Source organism: Caretta caretta, chromosome 4, assembly GCF_965140235.1.
Source record: "Caretta caretta isolate rCarCar2 chromosome 4, rCarCar1.hap1, whole genome shotgun sequence".
Taxonomy (NCBI): Eukaryota; Metazoa; Chordata; order Testudines; family Cheloniidae; genus Caretta; species Caretta caretta.
Window position 1 is genome coordinate 28,643,904 of NC_134209.1, and position 21,933 is coordinate 28,665,836.

The following is a 21,933-nucleotide window of genomic DNA, read 5'->3' on the forward strand; positions in this document are numbered from 1 at the left end:
ATAGGCACCATCACTCGAAGAAGTGGAGGTTACTTACTTGTAACTGAAGGTTCTTGTTCTTCAAGATGCGTGTTCCCTATCTGTTTTCTACTACCCATCCTTTGTCCCCTCTGCTGTGGATCATGACCAGATTTGTGGTAAGAGAAGGAACTGGAGAGGCATTGGTGTGCACTGCCCTTTATAACTTCGATTCAGAGCACAAGGAGAGTAACCGCGCATCTGCACACCAACAGATGCTACTTATTGAAAATCTTGACTCAGGCACATGGTGCTCATGCCTGTCCACATGTGGAACACAGCTAGGGACTGTACATCTTGAGGAACCTCCAGTTACAGGTAAGTAGCTTTCACTTTTCTTGTGGATATCGTTAAATTCGAACTTGGTTGCATAGATACTCGTTCTTCATCTGGTCTCTGCTTTGTAGCTTTAGGAGGGGTTCAAAGCTCTATCTGAAGGACCTCCTACTTGTGATTGTACTTGCAAGACCCTACAGGAAGTATTGATCTGTGTTTTCACTAGTTGTAGTGGTGGTGCAAAGTTAATAGCTTGAAAAGCTGCTGGGTTCAGAATTATGAATATAATTTTTTTTGTAAGCTGCTTAATACAGCTACATTAAGAGAGCAAATTTATTCAAATTAATGGCAATGTGGGAAATTCAAACCTTTTGTGCTTTGTGGCAAAGGTGCTGCCTATTGGGGTCAGACAGGGATGGGTTTCCCTGTAACTTTTTGACGTGGTTTCCTGCAAAATAAGCTTTTATGACTTTGGACTTCCCTAAATCATCAAATATAGGCCACTGACCAGGGCATTGTAGAGTATATTGGACAATTTGCCATTTAAACAGGGTAAATCCTATGTCCCTGAATTTCCATACTCTGTGTTACAGTTAACATAATATGATGAGAGAGATTTATGCGATTAGCAGTCCAGAAAATCTAATATTTATGCTCCACAAACCAGCGGAAGTCTTCACTGATATTATTTCTAATTACATTACTTTCTTTCCATGCAGGCCACTCATTAGAACAGTTACTGGGTAAAATTAAGCCATGAAATTTTTTTTTTCCACAGTCCACTTCTCCAATATTTGCTAGCTCTGGAAAACAAATAGCAGTCTGTTCAAGATCTTCACAAACATAAACACATTTTTTTCTCTTGGTAATAGATCTTTGGTATTTTACTCACTTGCCAAAAAAGCTTTTACTGTTCTCTAGTTCTTTATTCTTCAGTGTTTTTGTTTTGTTTTTTAGTCAATAGTCGGGTTCCCCAAATTGTGATTGGTGACATTCTTATGGAACTAAGTTTGCAGGAACTCTTTTCTTTAGGGAAGTGGTGATTTCATTAGATGAAACCATTGCTTTTTGAATATAATATTTTGCATTTAGCAATCTTAGCTCAACCTCCTCATGAGCTTGGGTTTTTATCATTATAATTAAACCTGCTCAGCTAGGGCTGATGGAAAGGAACTGATAGTTAGAAAATGACAAACCTTCTTTGTCGGTCTTCCTCAAGGTTTCTCCTTGTGTTAAGGAGCTGAGCTGTTAGATCTCAGTAGAGCTTTATGTAACTATCTTGATGCAATCCACTTGAGGGGTTGTGTGCTTGAATCACATGACCCAAATGTGTAGCTTTAGGTCATTGTTCTACTGGTGCAGGGCAGATAAGGTAGTTCCTCATATTCCAGTTAGCTGGGATAGCAGTCAATGAGAAGCCTTCTTTTGTCTTCCCAGCTGATCTTTCTTTGCTTGAAAGGGCACGTACTGTCTGTCTTGTTCTTGGAAATGGATGAACTGTTTAGCTGAAGCTTACCAAAAATGAAAAAAAATTCAGCCTGAGGCAAACATCTGGCATGGAAAATTTCAGCCCAAATGGTTTAATTTTTGTCAAAATTGTAAGTGACTGAAAACCGGTTCAGTGCTGGGCAGCCTTAACTGTAGAAGTCATTCTGTGATGTGCTTGTTCACTTAACTGTCTATGTGGGCATACGTGTAGGTATTTGCATGGAAATGTCTGCACTCAGTAGTGCATGTATACTTTGAAAACCAAGCCCTGAGCATTTAATTTGTTGTGCAGCGAAAGTATCATGATATAAATTGTTAATTGATTATATCAACTCCTTCTCTTTTTGTGATTAGCTGTCTCCTAAAAAGACCTGGGAAGGGTTCATTGGAGGTTTCTTTTCCACTGTTGCATTTGGATTTATTGTAAGTAGCTGCAGGATTTTCCTTTTCTAGTTTCATCATTTGACATGTGATTCTTAAATTTGACAACAGGATTGTTTTAGTTGTCAGTCTGCTATTATGGTGTATAGAAGTAGTGATCTCTTGTTATCTAGAGAATTCATTTCACTGATAAGTAATGCAAAGCATATATCATTTTCTAACGACAGGAAACGGTTGAGGAAAAGCTAAACTTTTTTGTACTAACCATATCTGCCAGATTACATACTTCCTATTCTTGTTAGAGTTTGTATCCATTATAAATGTTATAGTTCTGGTGCGAATAAGTATACACTTATTTTGTAATTGAAATCTATTAACGGCCTTCTTCACACTCCGTAAAATGACAGTGAATTACACTTGTTTGATGTTTAAAATGCATTCTTTCTTGATACAGACAGCTAGCTTAAATTTATGGTATGCATGAAATAAAATAACTGTAGATTGTAGTTAATGTGTATAACTTCTAACAGAGGCTTGTGAAAATCACAAGCTCAGAATAATTGTAGATGTTGTGCTTTGTTTCTTTCTTTACACTTCCCCTTTAAATGAAATCTTGATTTCAAGAAACAACACAGAGTCACTATCAGTGTCTCCTAATGCATTATTGGTTGTAGTAAGGAAACAATCAGTTGGCATGACCTCAGGGGATCTAAAAAGAATAACAAAAGTTAGTGATATTTTAGTAATGTGCTGAATGTCCATTTAGCCTGCTTGTTGAGGAGTCGCCAATCTCAGAAGGGATGTTCTATCCACTTTGGAACCATTTTGTAACAAACATACTTTTTAACTACTATCAAGTGTGACTTTAGCAAGAAATGAATACGTCATAACTCTTGATTTGCCTTTCAGTTTGCCTACCTTTTGGCTCAGTATCAGTATTTTGTATGTCCAGTGGAATACAATAGTGAAACAAACAGATTTGTTACAGAGTGTGCACCATCAGAGCTCTTCCAGATACAGAGCTACTCTGTACCAGCATTGCTGCAGGCTGTGTTGGGAAGGGTAAGGAAAAACAAAACTTTGAATTTGACATTTGAATTGAATTTTTATTTGCCTACTTTTGTACATTAAATATTATTGTTAAAGGTGACCTAGTTTGTCTCAAAGGCCAGGGATTGAATTAATAGGTAGAAGGAGGTAGTGTCACCCATGGGTCGGTGGAGGGTGTCACTCCAGAACGTAATTGAGGCATATTTGGTGGAGTTGTGTGGGGAATTTTGCACTCTTGCAACTCATGCTGTTGTACCTCTCATGGAAACAGAAGACTTCGATTTTATAACCAAAATATAATGTGAGAGAGCAATCTGGTGTCATTAACAAAGTTTATTTCTGCAAGTCAGCCATTCTGTCTTGTGATGAATTGTACACAAAGTTTTAATTTACGAGTTAAGGCTTGATTCTTAGGCCCATTAGAACTTGAGTTAAAACTCTAAAAACTTTGGCACATTTTGTTTGGGAAAGAGATTGAAAAGGAAACAGTTACAGTGCTGGTCCAACACGTGGGCAACATGTGTGAGGCTGGACATCACCCTCCTGTCCAAGTCAAGCACACACAAGATGTTTGAAATCCTTAATGCTATGTAGAATAAGGGAAAATTACTGACTGGTAACTCTGTGACTCAGTGATCTCCTTCCCTCCTCACACCCATCCTACAGATTCTTTGGAGTGAGCTGTTGTACCTCCACCTATAAGGAAACAGCAGATTGTCAGTCAATCCAGTATAAAAAGCCCACCCAGCTCCATTCCCTTTCCTTCAATCAGAAAATTCCAGAGCAACCAAACAGGAACAAAATAGAACAGTCCATCACTCCCCTCCTTCGAGGGGAAGAGGAGAAGACTATGACAAAAACAGAATTACTGGTAAGTAATTTTCTCTTGTTGTACGTCACCTCCTCTTCCCCATCCTCAAATTCCTTATGCTTAGCTGGTATAGGAAGCTCTAACAAAGCACAGAACTTACCTATACATTGTTGTATCAACGCTTACCTGTCAAATGGAGCATTTTAAACAGAGAGCAGGCTCAACATATGCTACAAGATAGAACGTGTGAAGAATAACCAAGTCTCTGCCTTTAATACACATTTCTGCCAGGAAAGCTGCAGTTCTTTTTGTGGAATATTCTTTTATAGGTAGCAGTCCCCCACCTTGATGTTTTCTTCTTCAGTACAGTCCTTGGAACATAAATCATACGCTTCAGGGCATCTGGTTTTCTTGATGTAAATTGGACTTCTGAAATCTTTTGTCCTGGGGTTGTAAAAATTTGAAAGTTCCTTAACTAATAAATTAAAACACTGTGGGAACAAGATTGGAAGAATATAACTACAAACTACAGGTTGTTTCAGATGAGAGTATTAACTGTTGGATGAATGTCCAGTTATCTTCAAAAAATGGAAGACCGAGAGGCATTATAGCTAAAGCTGTCACGGTAGCTCTCATATCACTTAAACCATGATTATGGCTTTTAAAAAACAAACCTTAAGGGGGTAAAAGGAGTCATTCCAATAAACTCAAAGTGGGGGAATATATCATAGCTTTGAGGCCTAAAATAAATCTGCTTGAAGGACTACTTAATGAATTGCAGACCTTCATAAAATAAAAGCTTGGCCCTTAAGAGCAATATAAGGGTGAAATCTAACCTTAGTGTGCAAGCTGAGATCCCTGACTAGAGAGGTGGCTAAGGGAGTTTGTTTTCAGTTTCTTGAGAAGAGGAAGCCTTGCTTCTTCTACACAGTGCCACCCATGGGAATAATCTGTCATGTGTCACAGAAGCAGTTTGTTCAACAGTCCACCTCCAGCCCCACTTATGTATGTTACTCTGTCTAAAGGGTTATAGAATTGGCCCAGATTCATAAAGTGGAATCTGCCCTTTGTGAAAGGGTGTGGTCTTAGATGTGCCCTTGCTGCCAGATTCTGTACGTTCATGAAAGGAAGCCAGAATGGCTTCTGCCCAGTTCATTTGACCTTTCAGTAAAGAAAGAGGAAATGTAACCCAACCCTGCAGTGGTCCAATAGGAAAGTATATGTTTGCATTGACAAGAGACTATAGCTCCATACACGTTACTAAGTCAGTTTTGTCAAAGCTCTTGCAAGTCAGTTGATGGAGAGAGCTTTAATGTCTCACATGTCCTGTTGAACACAGTCATAAAGGCACAAACTCTGTTTATCTGGTTTTAAAATTGTTTGTGCCCAATTGTCCTCCTCTGCAGGCATCATGCTGCCTAGTGCCAAAGCAAGATGGGGTTTTGTTCAGAAACTAAACTGGATGATCTCTCACTACTGTTGGTGTTTTCCTGATTATTAATACTTAACACAAACACTATCACAGTTGTTAATTACATACTTCTGCAACAGAATGGACTTCCAAAAGAGTCAAAATCTAGAGAACTTCCTGTCATTCACTCAGGTTGATGCTTAGATATTGTTTTGTCCTGACCAAAACCCTCTGCGTTGAAGCAGTGTCCTGTGAGCCCCCAAACCAGGAGACTGGTGGCTGTGATGCAAACTGGGAATATAAAATTTAGGAATTCTAGGCCATAGTCCATGTAGACACAGATTAGGAGGTCAGGAATTCTCTGGTATTTAAATAGGTCATCAAGAGCTCTCTTCTCTGAAGGACTTGGTGCCATGACTCAGTGTGATCATCGGGGACTGCAGGAGAGAGGCACATTTAGAATATTAAGTTGCTACAGAATATCACAGCAGTCTCTTAATCTTGAGGTAAGAAGGGAAGTATGTAGACTAGGAATGTCTGCTGATAGAAAAACATTCCTCTCTGACGTAGCTAACAGACCAGAAGCTTAGTTTAAAAAAGTGCGCATCAATCAACTAAATGAGTACAATATAACAAGTTTGAGTGCAAAATATAAGAGGGAGGAAAACCTTTCCATTTTCTATAGAATTCATGGCAGGTGAGAGTGGAAATCTCACCAGCTAGGAGAGTTCCTGCAGTAGCTGCTTTGTAATTTTTCTAGAGCTGTCAAAAGGCATAAAGTACATGGCTGCTTCTGGGACCTGGAGGTTGAGGAGGTAATTATTCCCCTCCTGCGCTGCTGGAATGATTGTTGCATGAGTCTGCCATACTGTCACCAGCAAAGCATTTGAGAGGCATAAATATGATAGATAGTTACCTGGAAGGGAGAATCTCGTTACTAGAGGGCTTTCACACACTGGCCAGAGTTACTCTTTCCAAAAGTTTGAGGGCTAGTGGTCAAGATCTTTTTTTCCTTTCCTGTAAGAGGAAGAGACATTAGGAAATAGGGAAACTGGAAAGAGCTGAGATTGAGAAGGTATTGGAGCTGCATCTTATATACTAGGATGATTAACTATACATTTCTTTCTTTCTGATAAACGGAGATACAAGTCAGTTTAAAGAATCTGTGGAATTGGGTAGGGAAGGGGAAATGTTATATTTGACAGATCCCTTGTTATGTCTAAGATAAATATTAAAATACTTCAGTACTACTGACCAGGGAATTCTTTTCACATTAGATAAAATATGTATTGGTGTGTTATATAACGTCTATTTTTTCCCTATGCAATGAGGGCAAGTACCTTTTTATAATAGAAAAGTGGGAAATTTTCGGTGAATCATGTTGGCTTTGAAACAAAATGTATTTTCTCTGTTAGTAAAATAATTTTAAAGCCTTTATATATTTTAATTTTAAGGCCTCTAAATTTTATGTTGAGTTTGGCCTTGAGTATCTGGAATGATTGTAAATAATTTTAATTGATGTATACTATTGCTAATAGTTGTTTTCTTGCAGGAAACAATCAATATGTACCCATTCCAGATACACAGCATTGCTTTGTCAACATTTGCATCTTTAATTGGGCCATTTGGAGGCTTTTTTGCTAGTGGATTCAAAAGGGCTTTCAAAATCAAGGTATGTACAGATTTTTGTAGATTTTAAAAAAACCTATGAAGACTTTGATAGAGCCAGTTCCTAGAATTTTAATTAGATGAGTTCAGATTATAATGATCTAGACACACTTGTTTTCTACTAAACCAAGATGATGTGATAGATAAAAAGCTACCATTAGTCTCTGAATCAGTATTCTTCTTAATCAGAGATACGGTGCAGAATATGCGTTGGCAAATAATGTTCTTAAACTTCATATGTTATCAAGATGCACAGTGATTTCCTTTCTGGCAAATCTTAACACTTTCTGGTTTTATTGTACGCACATTTTGGTATCTGTTTACCTTTTGCGAGTTACCTCTTTATACTTGTTTATATAGTGAGGTAAGAAATTGTGTTATACATAAGTATTTATATTGATGGTAGTATACATGAATACCTGCTGACAATTTGCTAGAATATATCATTTGCTAGATTATATCTCCAATAAAGTTTGCATGCCCTTTTGAGCACTGCTTCCATTTCAGATTTTCTTTTGTAAAATTAAAATTAGTGTTTGAATACAATGCTTATACAGAGAGTGATTGCTTATATTCAATGGATTTATAAAGACACAACATTCTTTTTAATTAAGGATATTTGGAAATCAATGCAACATACGGGGGATTTGCAAAGCTGAAGTAAAATAAACAGGAGTATGGACCCTTGGATCTCAGGGTGCCTTTTCCATTTTAACATTCAGGGAGCACCCTGTGGAAAGATGTTTTATGCTAAATAAATGCTTCAGCAGCTGCCACCCTCATAGAAAAAGGGGATAGAAGTATTTAACTGTGGGAGGTATTTGAACCTATTCAGATAAGATGCTAGAAGATGATACTTAAAGATTAGAAGGCATGGCACAAAATAGGACAATGTGTAGAGGTAGATGGTCCTGGTCTAGCAGTTCAGTGCCTAATTTGTTCCTAGTTCCGGCACTGACCTCTTGTGTGAACTTGGGCAAGTCACTTCATCTCTTTGTTCCCCTCCTCTTCCTCCTGCCCTTTGTTTGTCTTGCCTGTTTGGATGGTAAATTCTTGAGGACAGAGACTGTCGCTATGTGTTGGTACAGTGTTGGTAACATATTGGTTCAGTTGGTACAGTATGATGGGGCCCGTATTTCAATTAGGCACTGCTGTAATACAAACAATAGATTAGTGAGGTATTGTACATGAATATTTATACTACTGCATTTTTTTCCTTAAAGGATTTTGCAGACACTATTCCTGGCCATGGCGGAATAATGGATCGCTTTGATTGTCAGTACTTGATGGCTACTTTTGTTCATGTGTATATCACCAGTTTCATAAGGTATTTTTTGCATATATAAATGTGTATAGTCAATATAGAGATCTAGCAAACTTTCTTCCATTACATGTAGTTCTGTTCTGCTGGTACAGTAAAGGTTAGCTTTAAACATAATTTATGCAGTTACATTTGATCAGAGGGATTTCTTGAATATTGGAGCCATTGCTAAATCTCATGAAACTTCTATAGAGGTCTTGCAACAGGCTACGTTATCTTCTTTTACTGCTAGGTAACAAAAAAACAAGAGTATGTACCCAACTGAATATAAAGAAAATGAATCTGAAATAACCCCTATAAATTCAGATGTTTATTTGTGGTAATTGGAGCAGTGGGAGTTCTGCTGTCATTCCCTTTATAGTGTCTGTGGCTTGGGGAGAATCTGTAGGCTTCAGGTAAATAGAAGAAACTATCAAACTTCTACATTTTCAATTATCTGACTTCTAACTTCCTGGTTCTGATTTTTTTTTGTTTTGTTTAAATATTGTTAGTTAGAACATCCCACTTATTAGAAACGTTGCCAAATTATCTCTCGGCCACAGCAGTTTTGAAGGGGATGCTTTTAGAATGACAACTGTATTACATGGCAGCTTCTTTCACTGTAGTTTTTAAGATGCGTGGGGACAGACTTTCAAATTTAGGGGTGTCTAGTTGTATGCATCTCACTTATGCTCACAATATCCAATATTCATGTGTGCATTGGGTATTTGTTTATAAGTTAAGAATATGCAAATGTGTGGACTTAACGAAAGGTGGCTAATACATGTTTGTCACTTTTTGTCATAAATACATTTAAAATATTTTAAAATACACTTGAGATTTCCTGAAAATTTATGGATTGATTGTCTATTTTATATTCTAGAATTGGAAAGTGTCCTGTTAAGGAAACTTTATGAACGTATTGGTCCTCTACTATGCCAAGGCTAGGTCCCATTTATTTGGGTAGTATACAGCTTATCCAACAACAGGTACAGAGCAGAAAATGGCTTTGTCAAAATGGTCTGCAAAAAGTGACCCCTCTCTAGCAAGAACTTAATCCCAGTGGCGAGTAATGAGAAAGGAGGCTTCAGATTTTGTTACAAAGGGTCAGGCATTACACCATGGAAAATGCTTTTTTCTGCCAATTTTTAACTGCTGAGAATTATGCTTGTGAAAAAGGAACATCTTGATAATCATGTCAGCAATCAACAAGCATAGCCAGCTATAATTGTGATTGTTTTTTGGTCACTGAAACATGATCTAACTGTATGTTTAGGAAAAAGTCATAAGAGACATGCCCTACCAAACACCTATGGGAGGGCCATAATCAAAAATGTCTGTTTTCCTATAATTGATGTACAAAACGCCATTTGAGGTTTTTGTAACATGTTAAGGCTGAGACTTGCAGCAGAAAGGTCCTCTCTACCCTTGGATTTCTTGTTTCAAGATCCTTTCCCGGTGGTTAAAAGACATGCAACAGGCATCACTTGGACACTCATCTCACATCACTTGGCTCATTCTTTGGCATGCAGCTTGTTTGCATGAATATCCTGGAAAGTACATAGGGTGAGAGAGTCAAAGCAAGTGATTTTGGAATCGGTCACATTCTCACCGTGACCAGCAGCAGCCTTTACGCATATTACATTTGTGGCTTACCCAGTTAAGACATCTTATTACGTTTTGTACAACAGATACAGTCAGAGAAAGCAGGTTTTAATTATGCTCACCAGACAACACATACGTTCTGGAGAGATCATTACACTAGAAAAATCAGTGTCTGTCTGTCTGTCTGTCTGTGTGTCTCTCTCTCTCTCAAAAAGTGGACATTGCATTTATACAGTAGGGAGAAAAACGAAAGATGTCACTTTTGTATGGTAGGTTTAGAGCTTTTATTGAATAAAATTTTTTTTCCCTTAAATTTCATTGACAGGGGTCCAAATCCCAGCAAATTACTGCAACAACTTTTGGTACTTCAGCCAGAACAGCAACTAAATGTATACAAAATCCTGAAATCTCATCTAATTGAAAAAGGGATCCTTCAGCCATCACTGAGAGGATAGTTGGACTGAATGGTGCACTACAAAAAAGCCCAAAAACCTACCAGAAAAGCACTGAAAAAAACAAGTTACAACTTTGCATAGTAATAGTGGTTGAACAAGAAGTAGATAGTAGTTTTGAAGACATAAATGTTTCTTTCCTGAAACTACTGTGAACATTTAATAAGACACATATAAAATTTAAGTTTGCTTGTAAAATAACTGTTTATTTAACGTGTATTTTAGTTTCTGAAGTTGATGGTGTGAGCTCTCCTTCGGTATCCAGCCTGACAGGTTAAATAGTTTTTAAAATAACTATTCCTTTTCAGCAGTTTTATATCACAATAACTAAACTGAGGAAATGTTAAGATTGTACTGGCACTGTGCAATTTTTAAAGCAACTTTTAATGTATCATCAGTACAGTTGTTGCTTTTAATGCAAGTTTTATAGTACTACATATCTTAGCAATAATTCCGTCATACTTCGTCTCAAATGGTTATTGAAGAATAACCAAACTGCAGTAAAGAGATGCTGTTTTATCTACTGTGCAACTGATTACATCACTTGCCAGAAAACAGTCTGCCTTGAGAGTTGCTCAGAAAATTGAGGCTGGAATTTAGAATCGAATATATCAGGGTTACTGCTGGATTTGTACCATTACTGTTTTACTGCAAATGACTAAGGTTGGCAAAGTTTCTAGTTAATGGCTTTGAAAAAAATTCTCTAATGAAATCAGTGGGTCATTGCAAGATAAAGTCACCTTTACTGTTGAGGTGCCCTGGCAGTAGTCTCCTCTTCTGGAAGAATCCTTCTGGATTACAAAACCACATTCATGCAGCCAGAGCTAGAGTGGAGATTAACCAACAGATAGGGTTCTCCAGTCCAGCAAATGGACATCAACAATCCTAGATTCACATCCCAATGATTGGTCACTCTCTGATATGAGCTCATTCTAGCCTTATTCCTTGTGCCTCGGGTTTTTTTCATCTGTAAAATGGTGATATTTCCCTCCTTTATAAAGCACTTCGAGACTCTTGGATGAAAAGTACACTATAAGTGCTTGCTTACTTAATATTTTTATTATTATTATTCCCCTGAAAGCAGTCACTGTTATCTGACTGACCACATGCCCAAAGTTCCAGGTGGAGATGGTGAATGGTTCTTCTGCCATCTGTTATCAACAGTTGAGTAACTCTAGCTTCTCAAGTAAGTTTGGGTAACAATGTAAGGATTCAGCTGAGAAATATATATACTTTATAGACAGCTGCTCTTTCAGTAGACTTAATTAAGTATGTATGTGTGAAAACAGTTGACACTGTAAAATGGTTAAAGTTAGCTATTTTCTAATTCCATTTTAGATAATATTCTTTTTATCATGTAATAAAATCTTAGTGGAAATGAAAATAATGTTTTTTTTTTTAAACAAATGGAAATTATTTTGTTCCCATAATGTACAAAAGCACATGAATGCCAAAAAGTTTCTTTTGGTGTACTAGAGACTCTAACTTGATAAAATTTAATTCCCCCAATCCTAATGTAAATAGGCTTCTGCACTCTGAGTGCACTCTGACTGTATTATTTTTGTGAGGGGTTAAAGATGAGAATAGCTTGGTGCTACTTGAAAAAACAATGTAGAAAGCAGATAGAGATGTTAACAAGCTTTATGCTTGTAGAATTCAAATTTTTTGTTTACATTAGAATAGAATCTGAGACCACTGTATATTCTGTTTCAGGATTATATACTAATTGCATTTAGGCCAGGGTAATCTGTATATAATCTGTAAATAGTAAAATAGTCTTATATACTGTTATAAAAGAGAGATGTTTGTTCTAATTCCAAAATAAAGTTTCCATTCAGTGGTAATGTAAACATTAAATAGCTGAGGGAACAAGTTAGTATTACATTTTTATATTCTACTGTAAAAGTACGGTACTTCTGTCAAAAAAAAAAAATCTTATAGAGCAAGAAATCAGCTTTAAAATCATAATGCTAGCAAATTGTCTTCCAGTAGTGATTAGCTGTGCTTCCTGACTCCCAATTTAATGTTTGTTTTTAATAAATAATAATAATAATAATACTGAAACTAAGCACATATAGGACTCTTTAACTTGAAAACACAACACAACCTGAAGGTTAACAGATAGCACAGCCAAAATTATGAGCTATGGAAAGATGCTAGTAAGCAGCTCTAAAAAATGTTGAAAGGAGGTAGCGTTTGTTGAAGCAGGAAAGGGTGATGAAAAATCATCTATAAACACTGAAATAAGGCTTTAGTTAGGTAACGATATTTTGGTAGATTCTTCCAATAAGACACACAGCCTTGCTAGAGTTGGGTGTAAATTTATCCTTTAGGTATGAGATTATATTTAATTTTAACATAAATAAAATGTTTGAACTCCTTTTAGTGTAATTTTTATATGATGTAATTAAGTTGAATATATTGTAGCATTGAGTATGGTGAACCATTTGAAGTTGATGGATCTTTATTTTCATTGTAAAAAGGACAAAATTACAACAAAAAATCATTTTCAGAAGCATTAATGGTTAACCACTTACTCTACTGTTGTAAATTTGTTATCGCTTACTCTGGTAGGCCCTGATGTAAGTCTTTGCAGGATTAGGTCCTTAATTTTTCATTTGTGAAATGCCAGAAATATTTCCTCTCACTGTTCAATGCTCCCCCCCTGCCTACCCTCCCGTTTCTTATGTATTAGTTCCATAAATATAGTCATACGGCTTGAATTGAAAAGTCTAAATTTTACACCAATGATTTCTTGTCACTTTGCAGTTCTGTTGGGCAAGGCCGTTGTAATTATCTTGTTCAGAAAAACAAATATAGAAACAATGTATATACTGTAAATGGTATTATCATATTATGTGTGTTTTAATTGTTTCAATCTTTTATTAAAGCTACGATTGGGAAAATAAAGCTGGGACAGAAATCTTCTGTGATCTGACCTTTGTCATTTTTTTTTTCTCTATAGCAAACACATTGTGGGCTGATGATCTCTTAAAAATGCACCTGTCTGTTGTTAAAAGTAGGGCTGTCAATTAATGCCTGCAATTAACTGAAAACAAAATTAACGCGTTAATTGCATACCTCTGGGTGGGGAGGGAGGCATCAGCTGTGGAGGGACTTGACAGTGTCCGGTCAGGCATAGTAACCCAAGCTGCCACCAGAGGGCGGGAAGAGAAGAGCAAAGGAAGAAGGAAGTGGCTCCCATCGCAGCTCCAGCAGAGAGGTAGGGATCCTGACCCTGCCGTGCTCCATTCCCCTCAGCTGACCCCTCACTCTGGGGACTGACCACCCCCGCGCCGTGCCCCATTGCCCCGAGCTGGCCCCTTGCTCCGGGGACTGACTGCCCGCCCCACACACACACACTATAGTCCCTGGCCAGCGCCTTGCTCGTGAGGGACATAAAGTATGCTAAGAGTGGGATGATTTCTTGCTGATGGTAATCTTGTGATCCTGAGCAATAATTTATACAATTAAGAAAAAGTGGTGTAAGAATGTAATATGCAGTGTAACTTCCACACTTGAAAATAAAATGTTTCTGATATAGTCTTGCCGATGATAAATGGTCCTACAGTGCTGTTGCAGCAATTCATGGCTGATGAAAATGATAGACAATGCACTTATTTGCACTGCAGTTATTTGTTCTTGCAGTAAAAATGTTTCCCTTTTGGGCTCTACAGCACTGTAATGAGACATTTGGAGGAAGTTTCTGTTGGCACTTGATGAGAACATCCTTTGTGCTCTGCTTCCAGTGTTCCTGATTCTCCCCACTTCTAACAATCTCTACTCTCAGAATTGGCACTGCCAGCTGGTCACAAAGTCTCTCTGAACTGCTCAGCTATAATGCAAAAACAAGTGTGGCCCAAACAAATACCAAGTGCTGCTGCTATGCACTGGGAGGGAGGAATATGCTCCTGGCTGAACTTTGCAGTGAAAAGCCCATATCTCCCTTTTCTCCTAGTGTATGTAAAGAGAGAAGGAACAATTGTATGCAGTGTTGTAGCCATGTTGGTCCCAGGATGAGAGGCACAAGATGGGTGAGGTAATATCTTTTATTGGACCAACTTCTGTTGGTGAGAGAGACAAGTTTCAAGCTACACAGAGCTCTTCTTCAGGTCTGGGAGAGGTACTCAGAGTCCTCTGGAGTCTGTTTTACCTCAGCCAGCCTGTTGCTCTGTAGCCCATCTAACCCAGTCAGGCTGCTGACATGACAACTGCGTTCTTTGAAGGCTGCATTCTTTCAGTGAGTTGCAAAGTCTGTCCAAATTAAGCAGCGCTTTCTATTCTGATGGTCATCACATGGGGAAAAACAGCTTCTTTGGCTTCTGTAATTGGATGAAATAACGTATGTATCTGTCTAACTTGTGTTCAGGCCAATTAACCTGGTCCTTGAATTTTTTTTTTTTTTTTGGTGGCGGGGCCAGGGAGGGCATTCTTATAGTGGCAACTACTTCCTGGCCAGTGAGGATGGAAGCATCTGTTGAAGTGGTTAAGACTGGCCTGCCATGTGGTCTTCCTCACATACGCTCAAGCACTACCAGCTGAACAGTCTATCTTCACAGGACATCTCTTGCTTGCAGGGCACTACAGGATGCATATTAAGGTAAGCCTTCACCTATGGCATTATTTGCTGCAACTGCCACTTCTCCCTACTGTTTTTTCACAGTATAGGAGAAAAGGGATGTATATGACAAGTGCAGAATTACTTACCAGTAATTCTTTGTTATAGTCTTCCTTCCTACACCTTGCTTCTCTTCTGAGGGTGGGAGCCACTGTCTTGACCTCCCTCTGCTTTGGAAATAGTCAACTGAAAAGGGAAGGGAATGACTGGGCCTCATATAGGGAGAGTATTCTCAAATTTTTTGCCTCCTTGCTTTCAACAAAGAGGGAATCCAGGATGCCAGTTGTCCCTACTGTCTTCCGGTGGAATGGGAGAAGACAGAGGGAACTACCACTGAGTCATTTTTCAGGGTATGGAGGAGTAATGATTTGGGCTGTAATTTATTAGACACAAAATGTATTTTTAAAAGAAAAAAAGTAAAGTGGATTTCTGCAACAATGTAGCAAGCTGAAGGGATTCAAAATTGTATTTGGTCAGGCACTTGCTGTACCTTATGAAATTGGGTATGTAAGTAACTTCTCTTGTGTGAGTAACAAGGAATGTGTTTTCCCAAATAGGGTTTGCCCTTGAGCCAACTGTCTGACTCACTACTGAACACGTGGAAGTTGTGTGCATTCTTCGTGATTGACAAGAGGAGTTACTTTCAAAAATACTGGTTTAGTAACAAGTTAGCCTGCTGGCAGTAGCATATTTTGTGTGCGTTTCTTAGGTGAAATAGGGTGATATTTGCCAGTTAATTGAATTAGGATTAAACAAAACCTTGTGATGGACAAATCTTTTGTCCAGCTTTTACTGTAATCTGCTAAAATTTGGGTTTTTTAAATAACTTCACCCACATCTATCTTCTCTATGTAAAATTGATACTAGATAGCCTCAAGCCTCTCAGTTTAATCTCCCTCCAGTATCAAATGTGTCCTCCCTTCTGACTGTGAACTTTGTTGCAATTTCAGATGAGACCCATGGATGCTGCATTGCTAATCTTATGTGTTAAGTGTACAGCTAGCAAACCAGTGCACATTGTTTTTTTCATTTTTATAGATGTTAACACTCCACAAACATAAACTTAAAAGTTCCAATAGCTGCTGGAGCTTGACTTATTTTGGTTTTGACTGGATTCTAAAAACCTTCAATCTCAAGTTAAGACAGGATTAAGCAGTTCTGCAGAAAAGGACCTAGGGGTGACAGTGGACGAGAAGCTGGATATGAGTCAACAGTGTGCCCTTGTTGCCAAGAAGGCTAACGGCATTTTGGGCTGTATGAGTAGGAGCAGGAGCATGGCCAGCAGATTGAGGGACGTGATCATTCCCCTCTATTCGGCACTGGTGAGGCCTCATCTGGAGTACCACAAGGATGTGGAAAGAGTCCGGTGGAGGGCAACAAAATTGATTAGGGAGCTGGGATGATTTAGTTGGGGGTTGGTCCTGCTTTCAGCAGGGGGTGGCACTAGATGACCTCCTGAGGTCCCTTCCAACCCTGATATTCTATGATTCTAAAAGGAATGTTTTAAAGGTGCACCTACTTGAAAGGTAGTCAGTTCAAGTTAAAAGTATTTTAGATTAACATTCATCTTTGAGTCCCCATGAGAACTCTTGGTTTTATAATCATATTTTCTTTAATTGCACTCAGACAGGGGCAACTGACTATAGAAAAAGTTGGGTGAGAGAATACATTTTATTGGACCAGCTTCTGTTGGTGAGAGAAACAAGCTTACACAGACCTCTTCCTCAAGTTCGGGAATAATGTCAAGTTTACATTGTCTCCATAAAACTCACGAGGCCCCTTGCCAGGTGATTTGGCTGTGGAATGTGAGTGGCAGAAGGAGGTAGTGATGAAATAAATTCAGCCTGGCCAGACCCAAAGATGTTCATGTGTGTGAATGACAACTTGGAAGTACGGGGGAGTACTTCCAAAATTTGACCACTTTAATATAAAAACAGAATCCCTGGCAAAGTATTATTAAAAATTGCTTATGCCACCAACACCATTCACCAAGGGCAAAAGAAGGACCTCTGTCTGAAGGCCAGTCTGTTCTCTCCTGAGGGCACTTAATGGAGAAGGGAGTGTGTATCTAGATTTTTGCAGCAACCTCATGGGTGGGAATTTGCAAAGCTGCCAACACCTTCATGAAACACTGGAAGCCTATGTGCTGGCCCAGAAATATTTTTTGAGCAAGCAGAGTGGGGATACTTAAACTTCCTTCTTCATATTCCTCCCTACATCTGTTCATTGGCAGCTGCTTCCCAGAGGTCCAGAATTGTTGGAGATGCTGGGCTGCAGAATGGAACATTTCTACTGGTAACTTCCACAGTTCTACCCATCGTAAGTGGCTCATGAGTCAAAGGTCAGATATTGAAGTGGGATTGTTACCATCTATCTTAGTCTAATGTACAAAGTTTTCTATAGAATATTTGTTGTTCATGATACGCAAGTTTTATAGGTTTGGAATAACTTCTCTTGTGGCAAGCAGGAGCAGAGGGGCTGTGGCCAAAACTCTGATACATTTCCAAAGCTGCAGCTCAAGGAGAGGGGCCAGAAGTGGGGGAGATACCATTACCAGTAAGACAATTTCTATTTCTCTCCCAGATCAATCATTCACTGTACCAGTTCTGGCATCAGTGCATGTCTGTTGAAGTCAGCCAGCTATCTGGCAATATTGGAACACTTAATCCTGCAAGCATGTTTTAAGGGATAGCATGTGACTAATAGAAAGGAAAAACAAAAACTTATGTTTCACCAACCTTGATTTTGTCTTTACAAATGAGCTCAAACTGTTACTGGCAGGGGAAATTCCCGATGTTAACTTGTAAGACTGCTGAAATTCTAAGGCAAGGTTGAATTTTGCTTGGGGAAGGAGGTTATGCTTCATTCCTTAAGGAATATCCAATTTTAACTTAGGAAAAACTGATAAGGGAATGACTACATTAGGGTGAGATACTTGTGTTCCCATCATGGCCAATCCTTATGATACTTGTAAAACAAAATACAAGGGTTTTCTGTTCTAATGTTTGTGAATTACAGTACTCGCATTTGGGGAAAAAAAAACAAATAGGACTGGTACTCCTAATATATGGTCAGTTATTACTACCTAAAGTAAGTATTCAACTGCAACCATTGCTTCCTCATTCAAATTCTTTCAAGATAAATGCAAAACAAACAGCCTATTGGTGGTAAATAGCAGGTATTTATTTGAAATGAAAAAAATACGTAAGTACCTGAACTATTGCATTTAATCATGTATTGTAATTGTGTTACTCTACCTTTTTGCATTGGAGACAAATATACAATGAACATTCAGATATCACAGATTGCACACTAGATAGTAATTCTTCAGGCCTTTTACATCACCACCAAAAAAAACAGATATTGGATTCTGCAATATAGTACAAAATTCCACACTCCAGTCTTAGCCAGTTATCTTCAATTTACTCCTGTTGCTGTACAAATAAGTTGCCATTTACTAGGGCTTACAAGTTAATAATAGGACAAAAAAAATATACATTGCACTGACACAAAAAGTCAGCTGTGTTTAGTCATGCAACAAGTAACCAAACTTGCTGAAATTAAAAATACTTTCTAAAAACAGTTTTAACTGCATAAATATTTTGTACACAGTTCATTTACTGAAACAAAAGTAATCTTTAAATGATACAAAGCAAAAATAATTTTCTACCAATTTTATACATAAGAAAGTGCAAAATAACTTATCTAAAGTGTTTTGCTATTGAATGTGGGCTGGAGGCAGCCAAACTCATCTTCATAAGCATGACATTACAGTTGCACACTACATACAAGTGTTAGAATACATGAATTAATAAGTATACTACAAGGCCCAAGAAGACATGTGAGGTACGCACAGAGAATAGAGACTGCTAATGTTAGTGTACTTCTGTGTTTTTGCTCCAACAAATTTTTATAGGGACAATAAAGCTGTTTGGAGAAACCAAAGTAGATTTGTGCATTAGAAGCTAAAAAGAAAAGACTGCCCCCAATTGAACAAACCAGTTGCCCACAGCACCAGTTGCCAGAGGAACCATGATGTTGGTACTCCACCTCCTAAATGCAAGAAGTTGTTTCAGAAGAGTTTTCTATACAGTGCAGGAGAGGAATTAAGCCTGAGGAGTGGGTTTTATTGGTTTACTAAGTGTAAATTAGGATTAATACTACAGGATGCGGGGGGGGGGAAGAGGAGGGTAAATGACCTTGCTTTTTAGTGCAGTGCCAACTGTAAAAAGTGTAGAATAACACTGGTACAATGCATCTATGGTTGAACACAGTTAATGGTTTCAATGAAAGTCCTGCAGTCTTAACCCAGCATTAGTTCTATATGCAGATTTTATTTTAGTGGTATTTAGTTTACTTCAATCACCATTTCTGTGAGAAAAGCCCTGTGTTGGCTGTAAAAATTAATTTGGTTATGAGGTCTCAGCCCATACAAAAACAAGTTAAAAACCAGGGGAAAAGATTTCAATGGACTCAAGTGCATTTAAAGGTTTTAAAGCAGACAACATACAGGTTATTAACCCATAACCTGGATTATAGCATCATAGAAGTATTAATACAGAAATGTAAGCTCTATGTACTAAAACCTTTTTTTTCCCCTTAAATTTGTCAAGCTGGGCATGCAAGGCATCTACGGGCTCAACTGATCTAACTAAACCTGCATTTACTCAATAGTGTGGAAGAGCTCTAAAAAAAAGCCTTTTTGTTCTGTTGGGGACCTAGTATACATTCCAAAACAGGAATTTTATTTAATTGTTACAGTCCATCACATCCTTAACAAATATGTATCAAAATACCTATTTAACTTTCAGTGCATAAATGTGTTCCAGGGTAAATAGTAAAATAACACAAATCAACAAAAGCCAGGTGCTTCAGTTACCACTTGACTCTCTTTTGGGAAATCTCATACCATCATAGAGGTTCTAATATTTTCAATGGTGCAATTTAAAGTTTGTGTTTGCTTTAGCTATATATATTGTGGGCCAGATTATACTGTCACTCCCACATAAATGAAGGTAATTTTATATTGCTCATGGCATATCCACTGATGCAAGTGTGGCCCGTTTCTTAGGTCATATTCTCACCATTATTTAAAAGTATTCTCTGTTTGTGAATATACCGAAATCTAGACCAGTTTTGTCACCCATTTACAAAATATATACATATACTTTAAAAAAAAAAACCCCAGAAAGTATGACTGTGGGCCTGTCTTCTGCAACTGTTCTCACTATGGATGCTAGTGTCGGTCTCATGTGGTGCAAAATAAGTTACTGATTAAAAATACTGTAATTAAATTAATGGAGAACTATCAATCACTGTCTTGTCACTGAATGGTGAAGACTTAAACACAGTTCTGATGTTGTTATCCAGTTATGTTCAGCAGAACAAAGGTGCCAAAGAGAAACATACTAAATTTTATGCAAGAGAAGTTAATTTTGAGTTACATACAAGCCAATTTCTATTTAAGCTGGTTCTTGCATTGCATGAATCAACTGCTAACTATAATAAGTACTTAACAAAACAGCAGCTGTAACATATGTATAAAAGAGGCCTTATTAAATATGAACAATGAGGTGGTAAATAGGTAGGTATAAAATGCAACTACAGAGTGTATAACTTAGTTCCTAGTTATTTTACAATTAGAATAAAATATTGCAAGTCCTATTCCTCCAAAAAGTTTTCCTTTAAAAAAATCCATGTCATTTCTATGAGTAGCCTTGTTTAAATTAGGATATTGTGGGCAACTGAAAGAACAAACATGCACAGACTGAATTTTAAACAAAAATACAAATAATGCCATTTGAGTTTTTTACACATTCATATTTAAGTTGATTGATAGATGAGATAAAGATGCCACACAAAATACAGTGGTTAGGCTGAAGACCCATGTAACAGGCAGTTAAGTTCATATTTAGATAAAAAGGCCCTTATACCTATTTACACTATACACAGTTGCTTGCAAAGAAGGCAGATTTACAGCTATCTTCTAAAAAGCCTCTCCCCACCCCCAAATAAGGATGTCTAGCTCCACAAGAACAGATGGTTAGTAAGTGAGGATTTTTCTCTTGATAGCCATGTTAATAGGGAGATTTGGGTACTGTATTTGTGACTACCAATCCTGTCTTTCTGGTGCTTGCTGTCCATTTGAATATTTATTTGTTAGCCTTATAATTTCAATCAACATAAATTAAATCAATGATCCCTTTTTTTTTCAGTGCTTAACACAGTACAAAGATAAGTGTAAACAGACAATATTCTAATCCCTTCCAAATTCACTGCACGATTCTGTAATTAATTCAGTGAGTTACTGTGGGGCTGAATTGGGATCTTGAAGAGTTTGGTCTTTAGTTTGTGTCAAAGCCTCATTAATTTCTAGGCCCTTCCTCAAAACCCCTCTCATGTTGTAGGTTGTAGTAACAGTTCTGACAGACTCTCACTGGTGATGAGATTTTCAAACGCTTGATTTCAGATTGAAATCGACTGCACCTGAAAGAGGAAAATAGAGACTGTAATAGTGTTCTTCCCCTAACCACCTCCTCTAATTTATAGTCCTAAAGTATCTTACAGTTAGTCACTGCCGGGACCAAAGACAAGCTGGGGTGGGGAAAGTAGCTTAAAAAATAGATTGTGATGGGAAATATAGCACCATTGCATTGGGAATAGAACAACTGGAACTTTTTGTCCAGTGACTGAACTAGTCCTTATTAAAATTATTCTTGTAGTGGTTTTGTACAATTCGTCTTTGTGTAGATAGAAGCTGTGTCCATTTTCAGGGGTTGCATCAATTTGTGACTGTTTTAGAAACCTATTGTTAATCATATTCCAATACATGGCTTAAGTGCTGCATATATGGAG

The 21,933-nt window shown here is 37.8% G+C and overlaps 2 protein-coding genes across 9 annotated transcripts in view; one reads left to right on the forward strand and one right to left on the reverse strand.

Annotated features, from left to right (window-relative positions):
• The window catches only part of CDS1 (CDP-diacylglycerol synthase 1), a 68,328-nt gene extending 54,930 nt beyond the window's left edge, over positions 1–13,398 (forward strand). For all 3 annotated transcript variants that reach the window (XM_048847494.2, XM_075127475.1, XM_075127476.1), the window contains 5 exons: positions 2,137–2,205; positions 3,073–3,225; positions 6,988–7,107; positions 8,327–8,430; positions 10,334–13,398. In XM_048847494.2, coding sequence (XP_048703451.1) covers positions 2,137–2,205; positions 3,073–3,225; positions 6,988–7,107; positions 8,327–8,430; positions 10,334–10,463 — 576 coding nt within the window. In that variant the 3' untranslated portion in view covers positions 10,464–13,398. The remainder of the gene's footprint in view (positions 1–2,136; positions 2,206–3,072; positions 3,226–6,987; positions 7,108–8,326; positions 8,431–10,333) is intronic.
• Positions 13,399–18,239: 4,841 nt separating this feature from the next.
• Positions 18,240–21,933, reverse strand: part of WDFY3 (WD repeat and FYVE domain containing 3) — a 306,761-nt gene continuing 303,067 nt past the window's right edge. For all 6 annotated transcript variants that reach the window (XM_075127477.1, XM_048848044.2, XM_048848041.2 and 3 more), the window contains one exon: positions 18,240–21,564. In XM_075127477.1, the coding sequence (XP_074983578.1) occupies positions 21,444–21,564 (121 nt within the window). In that variant the 3' untranslated portion in view covers positions 18,240–21,443. The remainder of the gene's footprint in view (positions 21,565–21,933) is intronic.